An 18,999-nucleotide genomic window follows, 5' to 3' on the forward strand; every position below is an offset into this window, starting at 1 on the left:
AATCTTATGGTTTTGGGTTAGAAGCTGTCTCAGAGCCTGTTGGTCCGAGAGCTGATGCTCCGGTACCGTTTACCGCCTGATATAGAGGTCCTGGAAGGCAGGGAGCTCGGCCCCAGTGATGCACTGGGCTGTCCGCACCACCCTCTGTAGTGCTTTGCGGCCAAGGGCGGTGCAATTGCCATACCAAGCAGTGATGCAGCCAGTCAAGATGCTCAGCCTCCCAGCCCCCAGATCAGCCCCTGGTATCAGTCAGGCTGTTGTTCCTCCCTCCCAGCCCCCAGATCAGCCCCTGGTATCAGACAGGCTGTTGTTCCTCCCTCCCAGCCCCCAGATCAGCCCCTGGTATCAGTCAGACAGGCTGTTGCTCCTCCCTCCCAGCCCCCAGATCAGCCCCTGGTAAGTCAGACAGGCTGTTGCTCCTCCCTCCCAGCCCCCAGATCAGCCCCTGGTATCAGACAGGCTGTGGCTCCTCCCTCCCAGCCCCCAGATCAGCCCCTGGTATCAGTCAGGCTGTTGCTCCTCCCTCCCAGCCCCCAGATCAGCCCCTGGTATCAGACAGGCTGTTGTTCCTCCCTCCCAGCCCCCAGATCAGCCCCTGGTATCAGACAGGCTGTGGCTCCTCCCTCCCAGCCCCCAGATCAGCCCCTGGTATCAGACAGGCTGTGGCTCCTCCCCTCCCAGCCCCCAGATCAGCCCCTGGTATCAGACAGGCTGTTGTTCCTCCCTCCCAGCCCCCAGATCAGCCCCCTGGTATCAGACAGGCTGTTGTTCCTCCCTCCCAGCCCCCCAGATCAGCCCCTGGTATCAGACAGGCTGTTGTTCCTCCCTCCCAGCCCCCAGATCAGCCCCTGGTATCAGTCAGACAGGCTGTGGCTCCTCCCTCCCAGCCCCCAGATCAGCCCCTGGTATCAGACAGGCTGTTGTTCCTCCCTCCCAGCCCCCAGATCAGCCCCTGGTATCAGTCAGACAGGCTGTTGTTCCTCCCTCCCAGCCCCCAGATCAGCCCCTGGTATCAGTCAGACAGGCTGTGGCTCCTCCCTCCCAGCCCCCAGATCAGCCCCTGGTATCAGTCAGACAGGCTGTTGTTCCTCCCTCCCAGCCCCCAGATCAGCCCCTGGTATCAGTCAGACAGGCTGTTGTTCCTCCCTCCCAGCCCCCAGATCAGCCCCTGGTATCAGTCAGACAGGCTGTTGTTCCTCCCTCCCAGCCCCCAGATCAGCCCCTGGTATCAGTCAGACAGGCTGTTGTTCCTCCCTCCCAGCCCCCAGATCAGCCCCTGGTATCAGTCAGACAGGCTGTTGTTCCTCCCTCCCAGCCCCCAGATCAGCCCCTGGTATCAGACAGGCTGTTGTTCCTCCCCTCCCAGCCCCCAGATCAGCCCCTGGTATCAGACAGGCTGTTGTTCCTCCCCTCCCAGCCTCCCAGATCAGCCCCTGGTATCAGACAGGCTGTGGCTCCTCCCTCCCAGCCCCCAGATCAGCCCCTGGTATCAGACAGGCTGTGGCTCCTCCCTCCCAGCCCCCAGATCAGCCCCTGGTATCAGTCAGACAGGCTGTTGTTCCTCCCTCCCAGCCCCCAGATCAGCCCCCTGGTATCAGTCAGACAGGCTGTTGTTCCTCCCTCCCAGCCCCCAGATCAGCCCCTGGTATCAGTCAGGCTGTGGCTCCTCCCTCCCAGCCCCCAGATCAGCCCCTGGTATCAGACAGGCTGTGGCTCCTCCCTCCCAGCCCCCAGATCAGCCCCTGGTATCAGACAGGCTGTGGCTCCTCCCTCCCAGCCCCCAGATCAGCCCCTGGTATCAGACAGGCTGTGGCTCCTCCCTCCCAGCCCCCAGATCAGCCCCTGGTATCAGACAGGCTGTGGCTCCTCCCTCCCAGCCCCCAGATCAGCCCCTGGTATCAGACAGGCTGTGGCTCCTCCCTCCCAGCCCCCAGATCAGCCCCTGGTATCAGACAGGCTGTGGCTCCTCCCTCCCAGCCCCCAGATCAGCCCCTGGTATCAGACAGGCTAGGCAGACCCTGGTCCCTCCCTCCCAGCCCCTCCTATCCCAGCACCCCTCACCCTGGCCAGGGCAGCTACCTGCCTCACTGGGGCATCTGTGCAGAGCTTTGGGATTCTCCTCTACCATTGTGATATGTACAAAAGCCCCTCCCCTCCCCACACACACAAACACCCTAGCCCCATTATTCACAGCAGTCAGACCTCCATCCCCCCTCTGCTCTGTATTACACACAGGCTGCTGCAGTGTGTGTTACTACCAGTAGAGAACCTCAATTAGACAAATGTTCAGGTGTTGAATGTTTACAAACCCATCTAGTCAGGTAGACTATTTTTTTCATGACTAAACATTTGACCCATCCGTGCTCTTAAGCATAATCATCTAGAATTCTGAAAAGAACACCTGAGCAATATTGATTTTAGTTTATTATGCCGTTAAAAAAATTGGATAGCAGTCTACCTTTTTATACGATGTCCCCTTCCCACGTTGCCTCCTCTACCTTTTCCATTAATTACAATCCCCATATGGTTTTCTGTATTAAGTAGCAGGCTAATGTTGGTCTCCGGGGAGATGGGACTGGGAAGGGACTAGGTCTGTAGAGGGAACATACCTTTTAGATTAGGAGGGGTTCAGAGTGACGTGTGTTAGGGGAGAGAACAGCACCTAGGTTTGGGGTATACTGACTTGTATTTGGCTCTGCCGCCCTACCTGCCGTCAGGTCAGAGACTAGCGGTTGGGATGATTTTCATTTAAATGTATTTAGATGTAATCAATTATCCCCCTCGCTCTTACATTGCTTGAATATTTTCATTTAAATGTATTTAGATGTAATCAAGTATCCCCCTCGCTCTTACATTGCTTACATTCTACGATAGTTTCGGTCTACATCGCGGTAATGCGTTGTCGTTGATTCTATAGCTCTGTGTATGGTTGGCTTTATGTCGTATAAGGTACCATTGGTGGTAGTGAGTTTCTCATGCTGCAGCCTTGTGTTTCTGAAACAGTAATGGCTGCTGTGCTGTATGAGGCTGGGGCCTGCCTCTTCTCCTCTCTCTTCTCTTCTACTCCTCTCTCTCCCTCTCTTTCTCCACTGTGGGATGGGAGTGCCCCCTTATGGTGGAGCTCTGCCTAGCCAACCCAGAGCTGGGGCTGTGGTTCTCCATCTCTGTAGCCACACTGGGCTACCCAGAACACCCTAACCTACCCTGGCCATTCCTAACCCTTTACTCTGACCATGGAGGGTCCCTTCCTCCACTTCTCCTGTTCAACACCAGCCTAACGCTGGTGTCTGTATGTTCAGATGTTACGAGGGTCTATGGTGCAGCCACATACTCACAGAATGCAAAATGGTCCCCAACAACTACTGAACGTATGGCAAATATTAAAATAGGTATTTGTTGTCATATTAAACCTATAAAATGGCTGCAGTGCAGTTGTCATTTGACTACCATGCATCTGAGTCCAGGTAGTGGATATGCACTGAAGCAGTGGGGAGAAAACACTGGAAGTGAAATCAGGTGAGATGTTGTTTTGATAGTGAAATGGGGTCATGGGAAAAATAATTTAACCTCTTCTGAGAATATCAGAGATGCACAGTACCATAGTAAGCAGGCATTACCTATAGTAACCGGAGGTAAAGTACGGTTTGGTGTTCAGTTAGTAGAGCAGCACTATAACTGATGGAAACATAATGCAAAGCTGGGAGGAAGAGGAATGGCTTTGGTTTATTTGAGCTTCCAGTAACAATGCCGCCACTTCTTTGTAGTAGCTGACTGCAGCGTGACCCCTACAGGCTCACAGGGAGGCCAGGGGGGAGGGGCGGTGTCTGCACTAATGTGTTAATGTGTCAACACACGTGGAGTATGGTTACCATGGCAGCCCCAGAGATGCAGCAAGGTTTTTCTTCTTCTTTCTACGCCCCCCCCCCACACACACACACACACACACACACACCCATCCTCACCCTTCCCCTCACCCATCCCCTCCCCTCACCTCTCTGGAGAGGATGACGGAGCATATGTGTAGGCGTACGTGTTCCTATGCCCCATCTACTGTCTCTGTGTGTGTATTATCCCCAAAGCCTGTTTGTCTGTGTGTACTGAGGTCTGAGAACAGAACCTGGCAGGCAGCGAGTGGATGAGCTAGGGTGAGCAAGCAAGCCAGAGGGATATAGAGAGAGGGGGGCGTCATTGAGAGTGGGTGACTATGAGCTGAACTCTTCCAGGACCACCAGCCCACTAGTCCCCAGATCATGTTACACTGCTGGCTCTGACCCGGTCACAGCCTAGCCTCCAGATAGCAGCTAGGTTACTGACTGACTGGTGATGTCACAGCACACTCACACTAACCACTTTCTCTTTCCCCTACTTTCTGCTTCTCATGGGCTGTGTCTAAAATACACTACTTTTGAACTGGGCCCCATAGAGCTCTGGTCAAAAGTAGTGCACTAAATAAGGAATAGCGTGCCATTTTGGACTGTAGTGTAGACTAATGTGCTGGAGTTTAGCCTGATTGATTCACTGAAGTAATCTGCAAATGGAATACATTAGACTGTAGAGTGGATGGGAACAGGAGACTGGAGCAGTATGACTATGCTAGTGGCTTCTTTAGAAACAACATGGATATTTTACTGTAAGACTATGAAAACTGGGTGAAAACTGGGTGGACCTTAGGAATGAATTATTCTATTTTTTTTAAAACATTTTTGTCTCTAGAATTTTTTTACAAGTGCTTTTCTATTTTAGTCTGGCTGTTTTCTTGTTTTAAAAGATGGAATCAAGCTCTATGGAAGTTCCCATGTTAGCTGGAAACACAAAATGGCTGCCACCGAGCAGAGGGAGAGATGGTGCTATAGAGGAGCTGCAGCACTGGCTTCCACTCTCTCTCTCACCCACGTTGTGCTAGCTTAGCCTTAGTACGTAACATATGTGGATTGTTGTCAGGGCTCGGATAGGGGTCTGTTTTCTATTTTTGGGTCATTTCTATTCAATAGTCTTTTCCCCCAGCCCCTCTGTACTGCACCATCCTCTCTCTACCCTCCCTCATTCTCCATCCCTCTCTCTATCTCTCTATCTTTCTCTGTGATGAGTAGCCATCTGGTGAATGGCAGCAGTTGGTAGTGCTGCCACCCCCCTGTTAAGCTCTCAGCTCTCTCTCTCTCTCTCTCTCTCTCTCTCTGTCTCTGTCTCTCTGTCTTTCTGTCTCTCTCTCTCTCTCTCCCTCTCTCTCTCTCTCTCTCTGTGTCCAGGCAGCCAGCAGATCTGTGCAGTCAGCACAACTGAACAGAGCAGAGCCTGGCTCTCGCTCTCGCTCGCTGCTGCTAATATCGAGTTGGAAAAAAATCAATGACTGGCTGCAGAGTGGGAGTAGAATAGCTAGGCAGAGGCTCTGTGTGTGTGTGTACACAGCGCTGGCTGTATCCAGGGATCACAGCTGACAGTTTTGGTTGGGGGAGATTATTGGGGAATTTTAAAGAGGTTGTGTGCGCGTCGTGCACAATAACTGGTAAATCAGTTGTTCTCTCGCTAAGCTCCACACTGGTAGGACCATACCTCTTGTCACATTCAGTGTCTCCCCATTTTCCCAGGTACTTTTCTTGGCGTAGCCTAATTTTCTCTGGTAAAATGCAAGACGTTAGGAAATGTAGCATTCTTTCTATGTTAAACATTAGAAATATGAAGGCCATGCATTGTTTTTGTGAGAAAGACCTTGCTGTTTCATTGTAAGCTCATTTACTTGTGTGGCTGCTAGCCAAATAGCATTGCACTTCTGTTGTCACATGATGGAAATGAAGCTAATTTGTGCCGAATGTGTTTCACTAATGTATTTTCTGTGAAGGAAAACTATAGTTGCACACTCCTGATCACTCTGAAGAAAATAAACACTGTTGACTTTCAATATAAAACCCAGGTGAAATGGTTTAAAATGCTGATTTCCAAATGCTAACGCGACCACTGTTTCCTGGTCTTGCTGAGTTTCTCTGTAGTCCTGATGCCTGTCTATGTAGAGTGAGCCCCCCCATCTTAGATGACCAAACAATTGGGACAAATTAATTTGTGTATTAAAGTACTAAAAAGTTTAGTATTTAGTCCCATAGTCATAGCATGCAATGACTACATCAAGCTTGTGATTCTACAAATGTGTTGGATACATTTGCTGTTTGTTTTGGTTTTGGTGACATTTACTCCTGAGGTGCTGACCTGTTGCACCCTCGACATCCACTGTGATTATTATTATTTGACCCTGCTGGTCATCTATGAACATTTGGACATCTTGGCCATGTACTGTTATAATTTCCACCCGGCACAGCCAGAAGAGGACTGGACACCCCTCATAGCCTGGTTCCTCTCTAGGTTTCTTCCTAGGTTTTGGCCTTTCTAGGGAGTTTTTCTTAGCCACCGTGCTTCTACACCTGCATTGCTTGCTGTTTGGGGGTTTAGGCTGGGTTTCTGTACAGCACTTTGAGATATCAGCTGATGTAAGAAGGGCTTTATAAATACATTTGATTTGGTTGTGTTTCAGATTATTTTGTGCCAAATCGAAATGAATTGTAAATAAAGTATTGTCTCATTTTGGAGTCAATTTTATTGTAAATAAGAATAGAATATGTTTCTGAACACTTCTACATGACCGTGGATGCGACCATGATTACGGATAATCCTTGACTGAATGGTGTATAATGATGAGTGAGAAAATTACAGACTCGTACATATCATACCCACCCAAAAATGCTAACCTACTGTTTTTTATATAATTTTTTTAACCCTTATATTACAAGGTAAGTTGACTGAGAACACATGCTCATTTACAGTAACGACCTTGGGAATAGTTACAGGGGAGAGGGGTGGATGAATGAGACAATTATAAACTGGGGATGATTAGGTGGCCATGATGGTATGAGGGCCAGATTGGGAATTTAGTCAGGACACCACGGTTAACACCCCAACTCAAGATAAGTGCCATGGGATCTTTAGTGACCACAGAGAGATTCAGGACACCCATTTAACGTCCCATCTGAAAGACCGCACCCTACACAGGGCAATGTCCCCAATCACTGCCTTGTGGCATTGGGATATTTTTTTTGACCAGAGGAAAGAGTGCCTCCTACTGGCCCCCCAACACCACTTCCAGCAGCATCTGGTCTCCCATCCAGGGACCCTACAAACCCTACAAACCCTACAAACAGAAAATGCATCCAACAGGTTTGTAGTCACAAGCTATGTACAAAAAGTGCTGTAATTTCCAAAGGGTGTACCCGATATGGATGGAAATACCCTCAAATTAAAGCTGACAGTCTGCACTTCAACCTCGTAGTCATTGTATCATTTCACATCCAAAGTGCTACAGTGCCCCCCCCAAAAATGCTCACTGTCCCAATACTTTTGGAGCGCACTGTATGTGACCTCTCAATGAGATGACTACAGAACACCTCCTTAGATGATTAACCAGAGCGGGAGGGGGTCCCGTGTGGCTCAGTTGGTAGAGCATGGTGTTTGCAACGCCAGGGTTGTGGGTTCGATTCCCACGGGGGACCAGTACGGAGGGGGGGGAGTATGAAATATATGCATTCACTACTGTAAGTCGCTCTGGATAAGAGCGTCTGCTAAATGACTAAAATGTAAATGTCAAATGTTAACCCCTCACCTCTGACCTTTAACGCCTGCCTTGTGGCCTTGGTGAGATGGGGATGGAGTTTCTCTTGCTCTCTCTCTGAGACGGAGTGGGGTCCTCAGGCAGGGAGATGGGCAGGGATGCAGGCAGGCAGGACTGGGCCCTGGGCAGAATGTTACAATGACTGCTTTACCTGGGCTGTCTCTCTCGTGCCCTGCCTCCCGTCAACCCTGCTGTCAGATGACTGGTCTTGTGATGTGTGTTCTGTGCCCAGAGTGGGGGAGGTCAACTAACACGGTTCAAATCCTGACATGGCTCTTTAACCAGGGATGCATCCTCACTTTTTGGTCTAGCCCCTAATCTGAGCATTTGTCTTTTATTATCCACTTGCACCCCCCTGGGTTGCTTACAGAAAAGGGGACACATAACACACACACACACACACACACATTCTCATAATGTCCAAGGCAAGGCCACCATTATAGAGTGGAATTGCATACAGACACTCCCCATCTCTCCTGTGGGTTACACACACACACACCCACACACGCTCACAATGCCATGTTCTTGCGTGGGTCACGGCACTCGCAGTTCTGTGCTGGCAGAGAGGCATAGAGCGAGAACGAGGGAGGCGAAGGTTGCTGAATCATCGTCCTCCTTCTGTCGGCCCCTCTCGGGTGCCTCCGTCAGGTCACGGCCCAAAAATAGCACCGGGCTCCGTTTCAACTTGAAAACCGCCGGCTTCGGGGCCGCAGCCAGCCTTTCTGCCTGCCTGCCACAGAGTGTGAGATTTTTGTGGGAATACTTGGCTACCTTCCAGTGGGTTTTTTTTCTTTTCTTTTAGTTTTTTTCACCTCCCTCCACTTCTTTTTTCCCCTCCCTCCCTCCCTCCCTCCCTCCCTCCCTCCCTCCCTCCCTCCCTCCCTCCCTCCCTCCCTCCCTCCCTCCCACTGTCAGATGAACTAGCTAGCTGTTAGAGAGGCGCACATGGGATCCCATGACTACAGACAGCGTGTGTAAACAACTGAACTTCCTGCTCGAACACAATGATCAGCACACCTCTCCTGACAATGTCATTGCCACACCATAGTATTAGGGTCTGACTGAACCCTGAACTGGGGAAAATGTGTCAGCTCCACAATGTATTGTGAATAGCCAGATGGATAAATGGTGATGCTTATGTCTCTGAATTGGACACAGGATTGCAGTGTTTCTGCTGAAATGGATCACACAGCTGGTGGGTTTGTTGTCTTCGTCCCTGGAATCTGTTCATGTGGATCCCCTCGATAGACTTTGGACAGATGAGACGACTGTTGACTTTTGCTGCCCAATATGTTTGAACCGTACAACCCACAATATCCAAGTGAACATCACGCGTTCTATTGCATAACCAAAACCATGTCTTCCAAATAAATAAATAAATACTGTTTCTCGATTGATACTTCCTAGTGTTCTATGTCATTCTATGGAACTTACTCTCTCCTCTCTCTCCTTCTCTCGTTCCAGGACCTCTCTGGTTCTATAGATGACCTGCCGACGGGTACGGAGGGGGCTCTGAGTCCGGGCGTCAGCACGTCGGGGGTGTCCAGTAGCCAGGGGGAACAGAGTAACCCCGCCCAGTCACCCTTCTCACCTCACACCTCGCCCCACTTGCCTGGCATCCGCGGGCCCTCCCCCTCCCCCGTGGGCTCCCCTGCCAGCGTCACCCCCTCCCGCTCTGGACCCCTCTCACCTGCTGCCGTGCCAGGTGGGTAGAGAGAGAGAGAGAATAGAGCTACACACACGTTTATGATCGCATATACGAGTGGTCAATAGAGCCACTGATGCTGGTTTCCAGAGAGAAGCAGTAATATCCTATCACATAGTACACGTCCAGCTTCCTGAAGCCGGCGTAAAACACCTGTTTGTTGTAAGATGGAGGCATGATCTGTTTGTTATGATGCCCAGTGGGTCTGAATCTCTCTGGTCATAATCACGCAGGTAACCAGATGCCTGCCCGGCCACCCAGCGCCCATTCAGACAGCATCCTCCACTCATCCATGAACCAGTCAGCCATGGGCCAGGACAGGGGTGAGTAAGATAAGAGAGGTCGTGTTTGAGATCGACTACCCTGGCGCAGGCGACTGCAGCCTGCACGATCTACAAATCAACTTGCTTATTTATAGTTTGTTTGGACAGATTGACGTTCAACACCCGTCCCTCGATGGGCTTTTAGGAGACAAAACGACTCTTCTATGGCTGCTGTGTGTGAATGAAAGAGTGAAGCTAACTTCTCCTCTCCTCCATCTCACTCTCTCTCTTTTGTAGTGTACATGCGTAACCCCCAGATGCCTCCGTACGGGTCGCCACAGCAACCTGGCTCCGCCTTATCCCCCCGCCAGTCGTCGGGAGGCCAGATGCATCCTGGGATGGGGCCCTACCCTCAGAACAACTCCATGGGGAACTACGGCCCTCAGGGCGGACAGTACGGACCACAAGGTGAGGCCCCGTACACACAGCTCGTACACAATGTAGTTATCAGGTTGGTTCTGTCCCGCTTAATGGGGCTGCAGATAGCCTAGTGGTTAAAACGTTGGGCCAGTAACCGAAAGGTCGCTGGTTCGAATACCCGAGCCAACTAGGTGAAAAACATGTCGGTGTCCTTGAGCAAGGCACTTAACCCTAATTTGCTCCAGGGGCGCCATACTACTATGGCTGACCCTGTAGGTTGGCCGTCGTTGTAAATAAGAATTTGTTCTTATCTGACTTGCCTAGTTAAATAAAAAAATACAAATAAAATGATGACCGGCCTAAAGATTCCAGGCCTCTCTTGAAAAGGAGACTAACCTGGTTAAATAAATGTTAGGAAGATACGGTCACAACTATGTAGACCTCATACAAACAGATGGCAGCTACGCAGCTCCGTGTATGTAAAACCACTGATGGAAGGCTACATGCTGAAGCACCTTGGTTTTAATGGGATACACAGGGGGAAGAAGAAGATAAAGGGCTTCATTGCCAAAATCCCAAAGTATCCCTTTAACGATGTCCGTTAAGAGCTGCTGAATGATTTTTCTCCCGGCTTAGTGAAAGGAGTGGGAGAAGAAAAGGGGAAATAAGTGTCAACAGGGAACATATGATCCTCCTGTTGTAGATCTTACTGAAGCGGTAGTAGGAGCCACGTGCTTCCTTTCCTGCTTTAAAGTGCTATCGCTGTGACATACACACGGCTCGTCCTGATTGTAAAGCCATTGATTATCGAGATCGTAGGAGCACCGTACTCTTCTTTTGTCCTCTTTTATAGCCTAGTATTGCTCTCTGGACCGTTGAAAAAGATCAGAACATTCTAATCTTTCAACAGATTTTTGAAATTGTCATCCTACAACAATCACAGCGTTTCTGAGGTAGCTTAGATACAGAGAACCCTTTGAAGCTGCATTTTAAATGTAGAACAAAATGTAAAACGTGTCATTTTCTCTAGCTCTCTCCCTCAGAGGGCTTTTTTTCACGGTTTTTGAGGAAGTATGGAGATAGATTAGTCATGGAATCAGACTCTAGCCCAGCGTCTACGCCATGTTTCATCAGCTAGCCTGTCAGAACAGAGACCGACCATATCTGTGGAGTTAAATTTAGACGTGGACCACTGAAACTCCCAGGCAGGTTTCTATATGCCGGAGGCTACAAGGTTTCTGACGCAGACTAGGTCTAGGTTCACCACAGGCGGCATACAACAGGACTAAAGATAGACCACAGGTATCGATATATCTGCTTGAATACAAACCACCACCTTTTTAAACTCAAATAGTAGGCCCAGCTGTTAAGTCCTTTTTCTTATTTAGAGTAAGACCTGGGTTGTATTCAGTTAAAATAAGACATTTGGAAACTGTGAAATAGGGAGTTACTACATGGACAAATGACGTATGCCCTCTAGAACCAGATGTTTCTCTCTCTCCCCACCCTCCAGGCTACCCCAGACAGCCTGGCTACAGTGGCATGCCCAACGCCAACTACCCTGGAGGTCCAGGAGGCATGAACCCTATGCCAGGCCAGGCTGGTGGTGCGCCGTACGCAGGCATGCCACCCGGCAGGATGGGTCCAGGTCAGATGGGTGCTCGCCCCTACGGCCCTGGGATGGGCCCCAATATGGGCCCTGGAATGCCCCCACAGGTGACCTCTGGAATGTGTCCCCCTCCTGGCATGAACAGGAAGGTCCCCGGGGGCCCTCCGGATGCAGCCTCCGCCATGCACCACGGTGGCCCCGGAGCCAACTCTATACATAACAGGTAGGCCCGCCCGGTCTGCACTCAACGCCACAGTATTGCTGCTTTAGGAGACACTGAATGGCACGCGAAACTGTTACATGGTTCATCTCTTTGTTGGAAAGAAAACCCCATTGTTTGATTCTTCCCACTCCCAGCGGGTGAGAGGTCCAGTGTGAGCCAACCTGCTAAGATGTAGACTATTCAGTCTACCAGTCAGGCAGGGTAACACAGAACACAGGGACAGAGAGGAAAGAGAGGTGGCTTATGAAAACATTGATCCAGGCAGTGAGTCACACAGTTGTTCAGTCAGGAAGTCAGCTGAGGCTCAGAGCAGAGAAACAGCTCCAGAGACAGACAGACAGGTGGAGAAGCCCAGAGACCCAGACGGGTATATCAGGAGGTAAGACAGGGCCCTGTTCAGTAGGGAGTAAAACGTTTTGAAACAGAGAAATACTCCATTTTTTTATAAGAGTGTACCCTACTGAACACAACCCAGGTGTCCTCTGAGGATGTTGAGCAGAGAGGGAAGGGGAAAAAAGGGACGGCGATAACAAGGGATTTTAGGCAGATGTGGGGCTCTGTAAGAAAAGGGAGGGATGATAAATGCAGTATTCAGACATTTAGTTGGTTTTGTTTGTGAAAAATTATTCATATCGTCAGATTAAATCCTCTTATCTCCGAAACAGAAACTTGTCAGGAAATGGAATAAACTATGGAATGGAATAAACGACCATATTTTCCCATTGAAACGTCAGAAGCTATTTTGAATACGTTTTCATTTGAAGGTTTTCATACGACAGCAACGATATTCTTCCGTGTATGTTTTGAATATTGCCATGTTGTTTTATAACTGTGTCATGTATCGTAACCATTGAATGGTTTTATGTTGCCCCCCCAGGCCTCCGGGCTACCCCCCCAACATGCCCCAGGGGATGATGGGAGCAGGGCCTCCGTACGGCCCGGGGCCGGGGGCCATCAACAGCATGCAGGGCATGTTGAACCAGGGAGGACCCTATGGAGGAGGGCCCATGGGAGGGAACATGGCCAACAACACACCTGGTGAGTCTGGAGGACATATCCAATCGGTTGCGTCTCGACATTTTATTATCACCAAACTCGTGGACAACATTTTTGACTTTTGGCATGTCATCAGACGTGATATTTGAAATTGTATAGAACTGTCAATGAACTGGATTGAAATGTTACTTAACTAATAAGTAACATTTGTTCTCCATCTGCCAGGCATGGCTCCTAGCCCTGAGTTTGGCATCGATGTCAAACTGAACCCAGCCCAGAAGATGAACAACAAGGTGGACGGCACGCCCAAACCCGAAACCAAGAAGGTAAAGAAGGTTTGTGGTCACTGACTTGTGGTACTGAATGATACAGTCAGAATGAGAGAGCTGCATGGTTGTGTTTGTGCATAGAAATAGAATCCCTTGAACGGCCAAAGCCCCTCTGACCATGGCAATTTGACTGGTAACATCATGGGCACACTCAATATGGCTGACCTAGTATTGGGATTCTACTACTGTGGCTTAGTGAGTGGAAGTAAGTTGATGTCAATGGTGAATATCAAGCCAAATCCTCACCTCTTCCTCCTCCCATCTCCCTCTTTCAGAAGTCAAACTCTTCGACGACGACCAATGAGAAGATAACCCGCCTGTATGAGCTGGGTCCGGAGCCGGAGAGGAGGACGTGGGTAGACCGGTACCTGGCGTTCACTGAGGAGAAGGCCACGGGCATGACCAACCTTCCCGCCGTGGGACGCAAACCTCTGGACCTCTTCAGACTTTACGTCTCGGTCAAAGAGATCGGAGGCCTCACACAGGTCAGTGGGATACTGGTTTTGCAGTACTTGGTGTATAGCGTGTTAGTGTGTCTTTATCGTGTGTTTTTATTAGTGTGTTTTAGTATACCGACGTGTCATCATTTGCCGGATAATCTTGTCTTATCGTCACTTAATGTTTCTACAGAAATGTAGAGTTGTTCTATGAACACATAGTTACCTAGTCTGGACTGTTTGGTAGCTGTGGTGTTGTAAGCTCTTCTCGTTCCTTCCGCCCACCAGGTGAACAAGAATAAGAAGTGGAGGGAGCTGTCCACCAACCTGAACGTGGGCACGTCCAGCAGCGCCGCCAGCTCTCTGAAGAAGCAGTACATCCAGTGTCTGTACGCCTTCGAGTGCAAGATCGAACGTGGCGAGGACCCGCCCCCGGATCTCTTCATCGACGCCAAAAAGACCACCCAGCCCAAGATCCAGCCCCCCAGCCCAGGTCAGTGTTGTGTGTGTGCATCAGCCCTCTAGCCCATGTCAGTGCCGGACAGTCAAACTAAACCTTTATGTCCCCTCTCTCCCATACCGACTCTGTTCAGTTTGACTTATAGTCACATTGATTCAACTGGAATGAATGAATGTTTCATTTCTCCAGTCTCTTGAGGTTGGTGTGGTTACTGTGCTACTTATCACATGGATCTCTCGTTTCCCTCCTCGCCCCATATAACTGGGCCATGAACTAGCATATTTGACTGTATCCTATTCATTTCAAAGTTAAAACGCCATCTTCCAACACCGTTTGTCATCTCTGTATGAGCCGCCGCCTTCTATAAATCACCACTGTTTTGGCTGATAAGTGATAGCGTTGCCAAGGTAGTAAGTCACAGGCGTGTTTGTGGCGTCCTCCGACAGTTTCATGAGCATATCTGGGGGAATAGTGTGTGTGTGTGTGTGTGTGTGGGGATCGACGTGTCCTTTAGCCTGGTATGTGTTGGTATGTGTCCTGTCCTGGATGTCAACGTCCATCTGGCGCCTCAGGCCACAAACACTCTTTCAGTTGATTCTAGACATATTGGTATGCTGAGGCAGTCCTGTGGTTGTCTATGAGAGATGCAGACCGTTTGTGTTTGTTCTGTGGTTCCTCATCGTCTAATGCTGGAGGTTAAAGGGGCTGTCCTCAGTCATCTGCCCTATGCTGCTTCTCTCCTCAGGGGGGTGTTGTGTTCTGTCGGTGTTCTCACACTAAATGCTATTTGTTTTGGAGAGGCTGGTCTCTGGTATCCCCCAGCCTGCCTGGCAGACACACCATGATGACTTGATGCCAGAACCAGCCACGTGGTCCTGAGCAGTCTCCTCTGCTGGTCTGGTCTAGCCAAGCCAAGGATAGTCAGTCATATCTGGGGGCAGGGAGTCAGTGATGGGGAGTCAGGGAGTTGGGGGGGCGGAAAGGGACGAGGATGAAGGGGGATTGTCTGTTGATACCTCCATTACTAGCTGCTGCTGCTAATACTACTAAAGTGCCTGGTGTCTGGTTCCTGGCCCACGGCTTCAGACACCCTCTCCCTCCCTCCCTCCCTGGAGCTTTGTGCTGAGCCAGAAAATGATGAATGGGAAGAGGGGTGTGTGTGTAAAGTGACACACTTTTATTTTTTTGCTCCCTCCCTTGACTGCTCTTTTTTTTTCCTCCCTGAGATTCTGCCCCCCTCCTCCTTCCCTTCTCTTCAGCTGTAGTGGAGGGAAATCCCTGCCCCAGGGGAGGGAGGGAGGGGGGGGGGCAGGGATTTCCCTCCAGCTGACTGATGTGAGCCGGTGCTGTATGTGACAAGTGAGAAAATGTGAATAACTGTGACCTGCCAATGACCTCCTGTGTGTGTGTTTGTGTCAGTTAATGAATGGAACACATGACTCATCAGACAGGCGTGAGCTGGGCAAAGGACGAGAGCCACCCCCATGCCATGCAACACAAACACACTGGACCATGTGGTAATCGGAGCCCCATGCCATGCAACACAACACACTGGACCATGTGGTAATCTGACGAGAGCCCCCCCATGCCATGCAACACAAACACACTGGACCATGTGGTAATCTGACGAGAGCCCCCCCATGCCATGCAACACAACACACTGGACCATGTGGTAATCTGACGAGAGCCCCCCCATGCCATGCAACACAAACACACTGGACCATGTGGTAATCTGACGAGAGATGCCAGCAACAAAAATGACCATGTGGTAATCTGACGAGAGCCCCCCATGCCATGCAACACAACACACTGGACCATGTGGTAATCTGACGAGACCCCCATGCCATGCAACACAAACACACTGGACCATGTGGTAATCTGACGAGAGCCCCCCATGCCATGCAACACAAACACACTGGACCATGTGGTAATCTGACGAGAGCCCCCCCATGCCATGCAACACAACACACTGGACCATCTGGTAATCTGACGAGAGCCCCCCCCATGCCATGCAACACAAACACACTGGACCATGTGGTAATCTGACAGAGGCTGACTTTAGATCATTGTTTCCTGGTGACTTGGTGATGCCGGCAGCTAGGCATGCTGAGATGAAGGATTCCCAAAGCCAGCCTGACTCCTCTGTGCACTGTGTGTGCAGCATGGGATTTGAGAGGTTTAGCCTCAACACTGCTGAGGTGGACTCTCTATCTCTCACTGTGAGCCTCTACTACCACTGAGGCTGTGTGGGATTTAGCCCTGTGACGTGTTCCTAAAATGTGCGTATTTCTACTGTGTGTTGCAGCTGGGTCTGGATCTCTGCAGGGCCCCCAGACCCCCCAGTCCACCAGTAGTTCCATGGCGGAGGGGGGGGACCTGAAGCCCCCCACCCCAGCCTCCACCCCTCACAGCCAGATACCCCCCATGCCAGGAGTCAGGTACCTATGATACTCTCTACTACTGTCTCAAAACATCACTCTCTACCACACCTGACAACAATCTCCTACCCTTCCTTCTTCCACCGAAGAAGTGTTGGTAACAAAAACAGAAGAGATTTTTTCCATTCAAGGGGAAGCAAACTCATTAACACAATTGAAAACTTTATTTCGCTTTTTTTTGTGTGGGTAATTAACTCTCTCTTGCTTCTCTATAGGCTGCAGGACCCGTTTGCAGACGGGGGCGACCCGGCGTTTGCCAGACGGAACTCTATGACCCCTAACAGCTACCAGCCTGGGATGGGTGGTCCGGAGATGATGGGACGCATGGGGCCTTATGAAACCAACAAGGACCCCTTTGGTGGCATGAGGAAGGGTGAGCAGTGGGTTAACTGGCTTTTAGACATTTTATTTGGAGGTCACAGGAAATTGTAGAAAAATACTGTACGAAGACTTGGAGTATATTGTCTATCATCCTTTGTGATCATGCGTGGCTCAGTTGGTTAAGACTGTGGCTTTGTGGGTTGTGGTGGGTTCTAACCACCTGCTAAGTGGCCTAGACAGACTTGTCCCGTTCAATATTGAGACACTGTTTAGTGTTTAACCAGAACTTTTTGTGTCTCTGCAGCTGGAGAGCAATTCATGACTCCAGCGTTGGGCCCTAACAGTGGTATGGAGGGGCAGTTCAACAGAGGCCCCCCAGGGCCCATGGGCCCCAACATGCAGATGGGTCAGAGACAACAGTACCCCTATGTACCTGGATATGACAGGAGACAGGAGCCAGGGATGGGTCCTGACGGCAGTATGGGTCCTGGGGCCCCCCAGCCCAACCTGATGCCTTCAGGGGCCGATTCGGGGATGTACTCCCCCAGCCGACCCCCACCGGTGCAACGGTCAGTACCTCAAACTGGCCTAAGTCACATAATGGATCTTATACATAAGTCATTAAATCAAATTAAATAATTACTGTATTTTGTGTGGCTCTCGGTGTGAGCTTATTTTATCTATTCAAGCATTTACTTTCTCTTATTTTGTGTTGTTTTCTGTGTAGTTTGAGAAGTTCTGCTGCATTTCAATAGCCAAAGTGTTAGTTTGTTTACCTTGTTGTATGTTGTTTCAGGCATGATTCCTATGGTAATCAGTATCCTGGCCAAGGAGCGCCACCTGGTGGCCCCTACCCCAATCAGCAGCCAGGAATGTTTCCACAGCAACAACCGGTAAGAACATTTTGTCCACTGCTTTCTTTGTATACCCGTATCTGCTTCAGAAGCCTTGTAAATGTGGAGTTAAAATTGACTTGCATATATCAGTATAACCACCGTGTAATGAATGTGGGATGAGATATACATTTAACTTGAAATGTATTGAATTCATAATCAATACCATCGGTTTGATATTGAGATGCTAACAATGTTACTGTTTTCAGAACTATAAGCGTTCTCCAGGCGACGGGGCCTACGGTCCCCCAGCGAAGCGTCATGAGGGGGATGGGATGTACAATGTCCCCTTCAGCGGTCAGCAGCAGCCAGGGCCCCAGCCCTCTGGAGCCCCCCAGGGCCAACAGGACATGTACAATCAGTACAACACAGGTTACCCCGGCTCCGACCGCCGACCACCTGGCCCCCAGGGCCAGTTCCCCTTCCCCTTCGGCCGAGACCGGGGGCCCTCTAGCAGTGGCCCAAACTCCCAGTCTCCCATGCCTCCCCAAATGATGGGCAGCCCAATGCAGGCGGCCCCTGACGGCCCTCAGTGCCCCATGTGGCAGGGACGCAACGAGATGGGCTACCCCAACTACCCCAACCGCCAGGGGCCTCCAGGACCTGGCCAGGGGCCCCCCCAGGGGTACCACGGCATGAACCGGTCTGAGGAGATGATGCCAGGGGCAGACCAGCGGATTAACCACGAGGGCCAGTGGCCGGGACACCCCAGCCAGAGACAACCCCCCTACGGGCCGGGGGGCTCGGGTCCCCCCATGTCCAGACCTCTGCAGTCCAACTATCAGAGCTCCCAGAACCACATATCCCAGGTGTCCAGCCCCGCCCCCATGCCCCGCCCCATGGAGAGCCGGACATCCCCCTCCAAGTCGCCCTACATGCACTCAGGCATCAAGATGCAGAAGGCGGGGCCCCCTGTGCCTGCGTCCCACATAGGCCAGGCCCCTGTGCAGCCCCCTCTCATCAGGCGGGACATATCCTTCCCCCCAGGGTCAGTGGAGGCCTCCCAACCCATCCTCAAACCCAGAGGAAGACTCACCATGAAAGACATCGGTACGCAAACTTGCCATTTTCAGGAGATTAAATGTTAACAGACCCTTGGCACAAAGTCACTTACATTGTTCAAAAAAATGATACACTACCATTCAAATGTTTGGGGTCACTTAGAAATGTCCTTGTTTTTGAAAGAAAAGCATATTTTTGGTCCATTAAAATAACATCAAATTGATCAGAAATACAGTGTAGACATTGCTAATG

General features: G+C 50.4%; 1 protein-coding gene across 2 annotated transcripts in view; it reads left to right on the plus strand.

Annotated features, from left to right (window-relative positions):
- Positions 1-18,999, plus strand: part of LOC106570245 (AT-rich interactive domain-containing protein 1A) — a 53,663-nt gene that overhangs the window by 29,822 nt on the left and 4,842 nt on the right. The window contains exons 5-17 of one of the 2 annotated variants that reach the window (XM_014142352.2): positions 9,116-9,356; positions 9,590-9,679; positions 9,917-10,087; positions 11,553-11,871; positions 12,749-12,909; positions 13,093-13,202; positions 13,472-13,681; positions 13,922-14,126; positions 16,399-16,531; positions 16,747-16,904; positions 17,157-17,421; positions 17,649-17,745; positions 17,955-18,795. In XM_014142352.2, the coding sequence (XP_013997827.2) occupies positions 9,116-9,356; positions 9,590-9,679; positions 9,917-10,087; positions 11,553-11,871; positions 12,749-12,909; positions 13,093-13,202; positions 13,472-13,681; positions 13,922-14,126; positions 16,399-16,531; positions 16,747-16,904; positions 17,157-17,421; positions 17,649-17,745; positions 17,955-18,795 (3,001 nt within the window). The remainder of the gene's footprint in view (positions 1-9,115; positions 9,357-9,589; positions 9,680-9,916; positions 10,088-11,552; positions 11,872-12,748; positions 12,910-13,092; positions 13,203-13,471; positions 13,682-13,921; positions 14,127-16,398; positions 16,532-16,746; positions 16,905-17,156; positions 17,422-17,648; positions 17,746-17,954; positions 18,796-18,999) is intronic. The other variant, XM_014142353.2, reaches the window with a different exon arrangement.

Source organism: Salmo salar, chromosome ssa14, assembly GCF_905237065.1.
Source record: "Salmo salar chromosome ssa14, Ssal_v3.1, whole genome shotgun sequence".
In the NCBI taxonomy this organism is placed as follows: domain Eukaryota; kingdom Metazoa; phylum Chordata; class Actinopteri; order Salmoniformes; family Salmonidae; genus Salmo; species Salmo salar.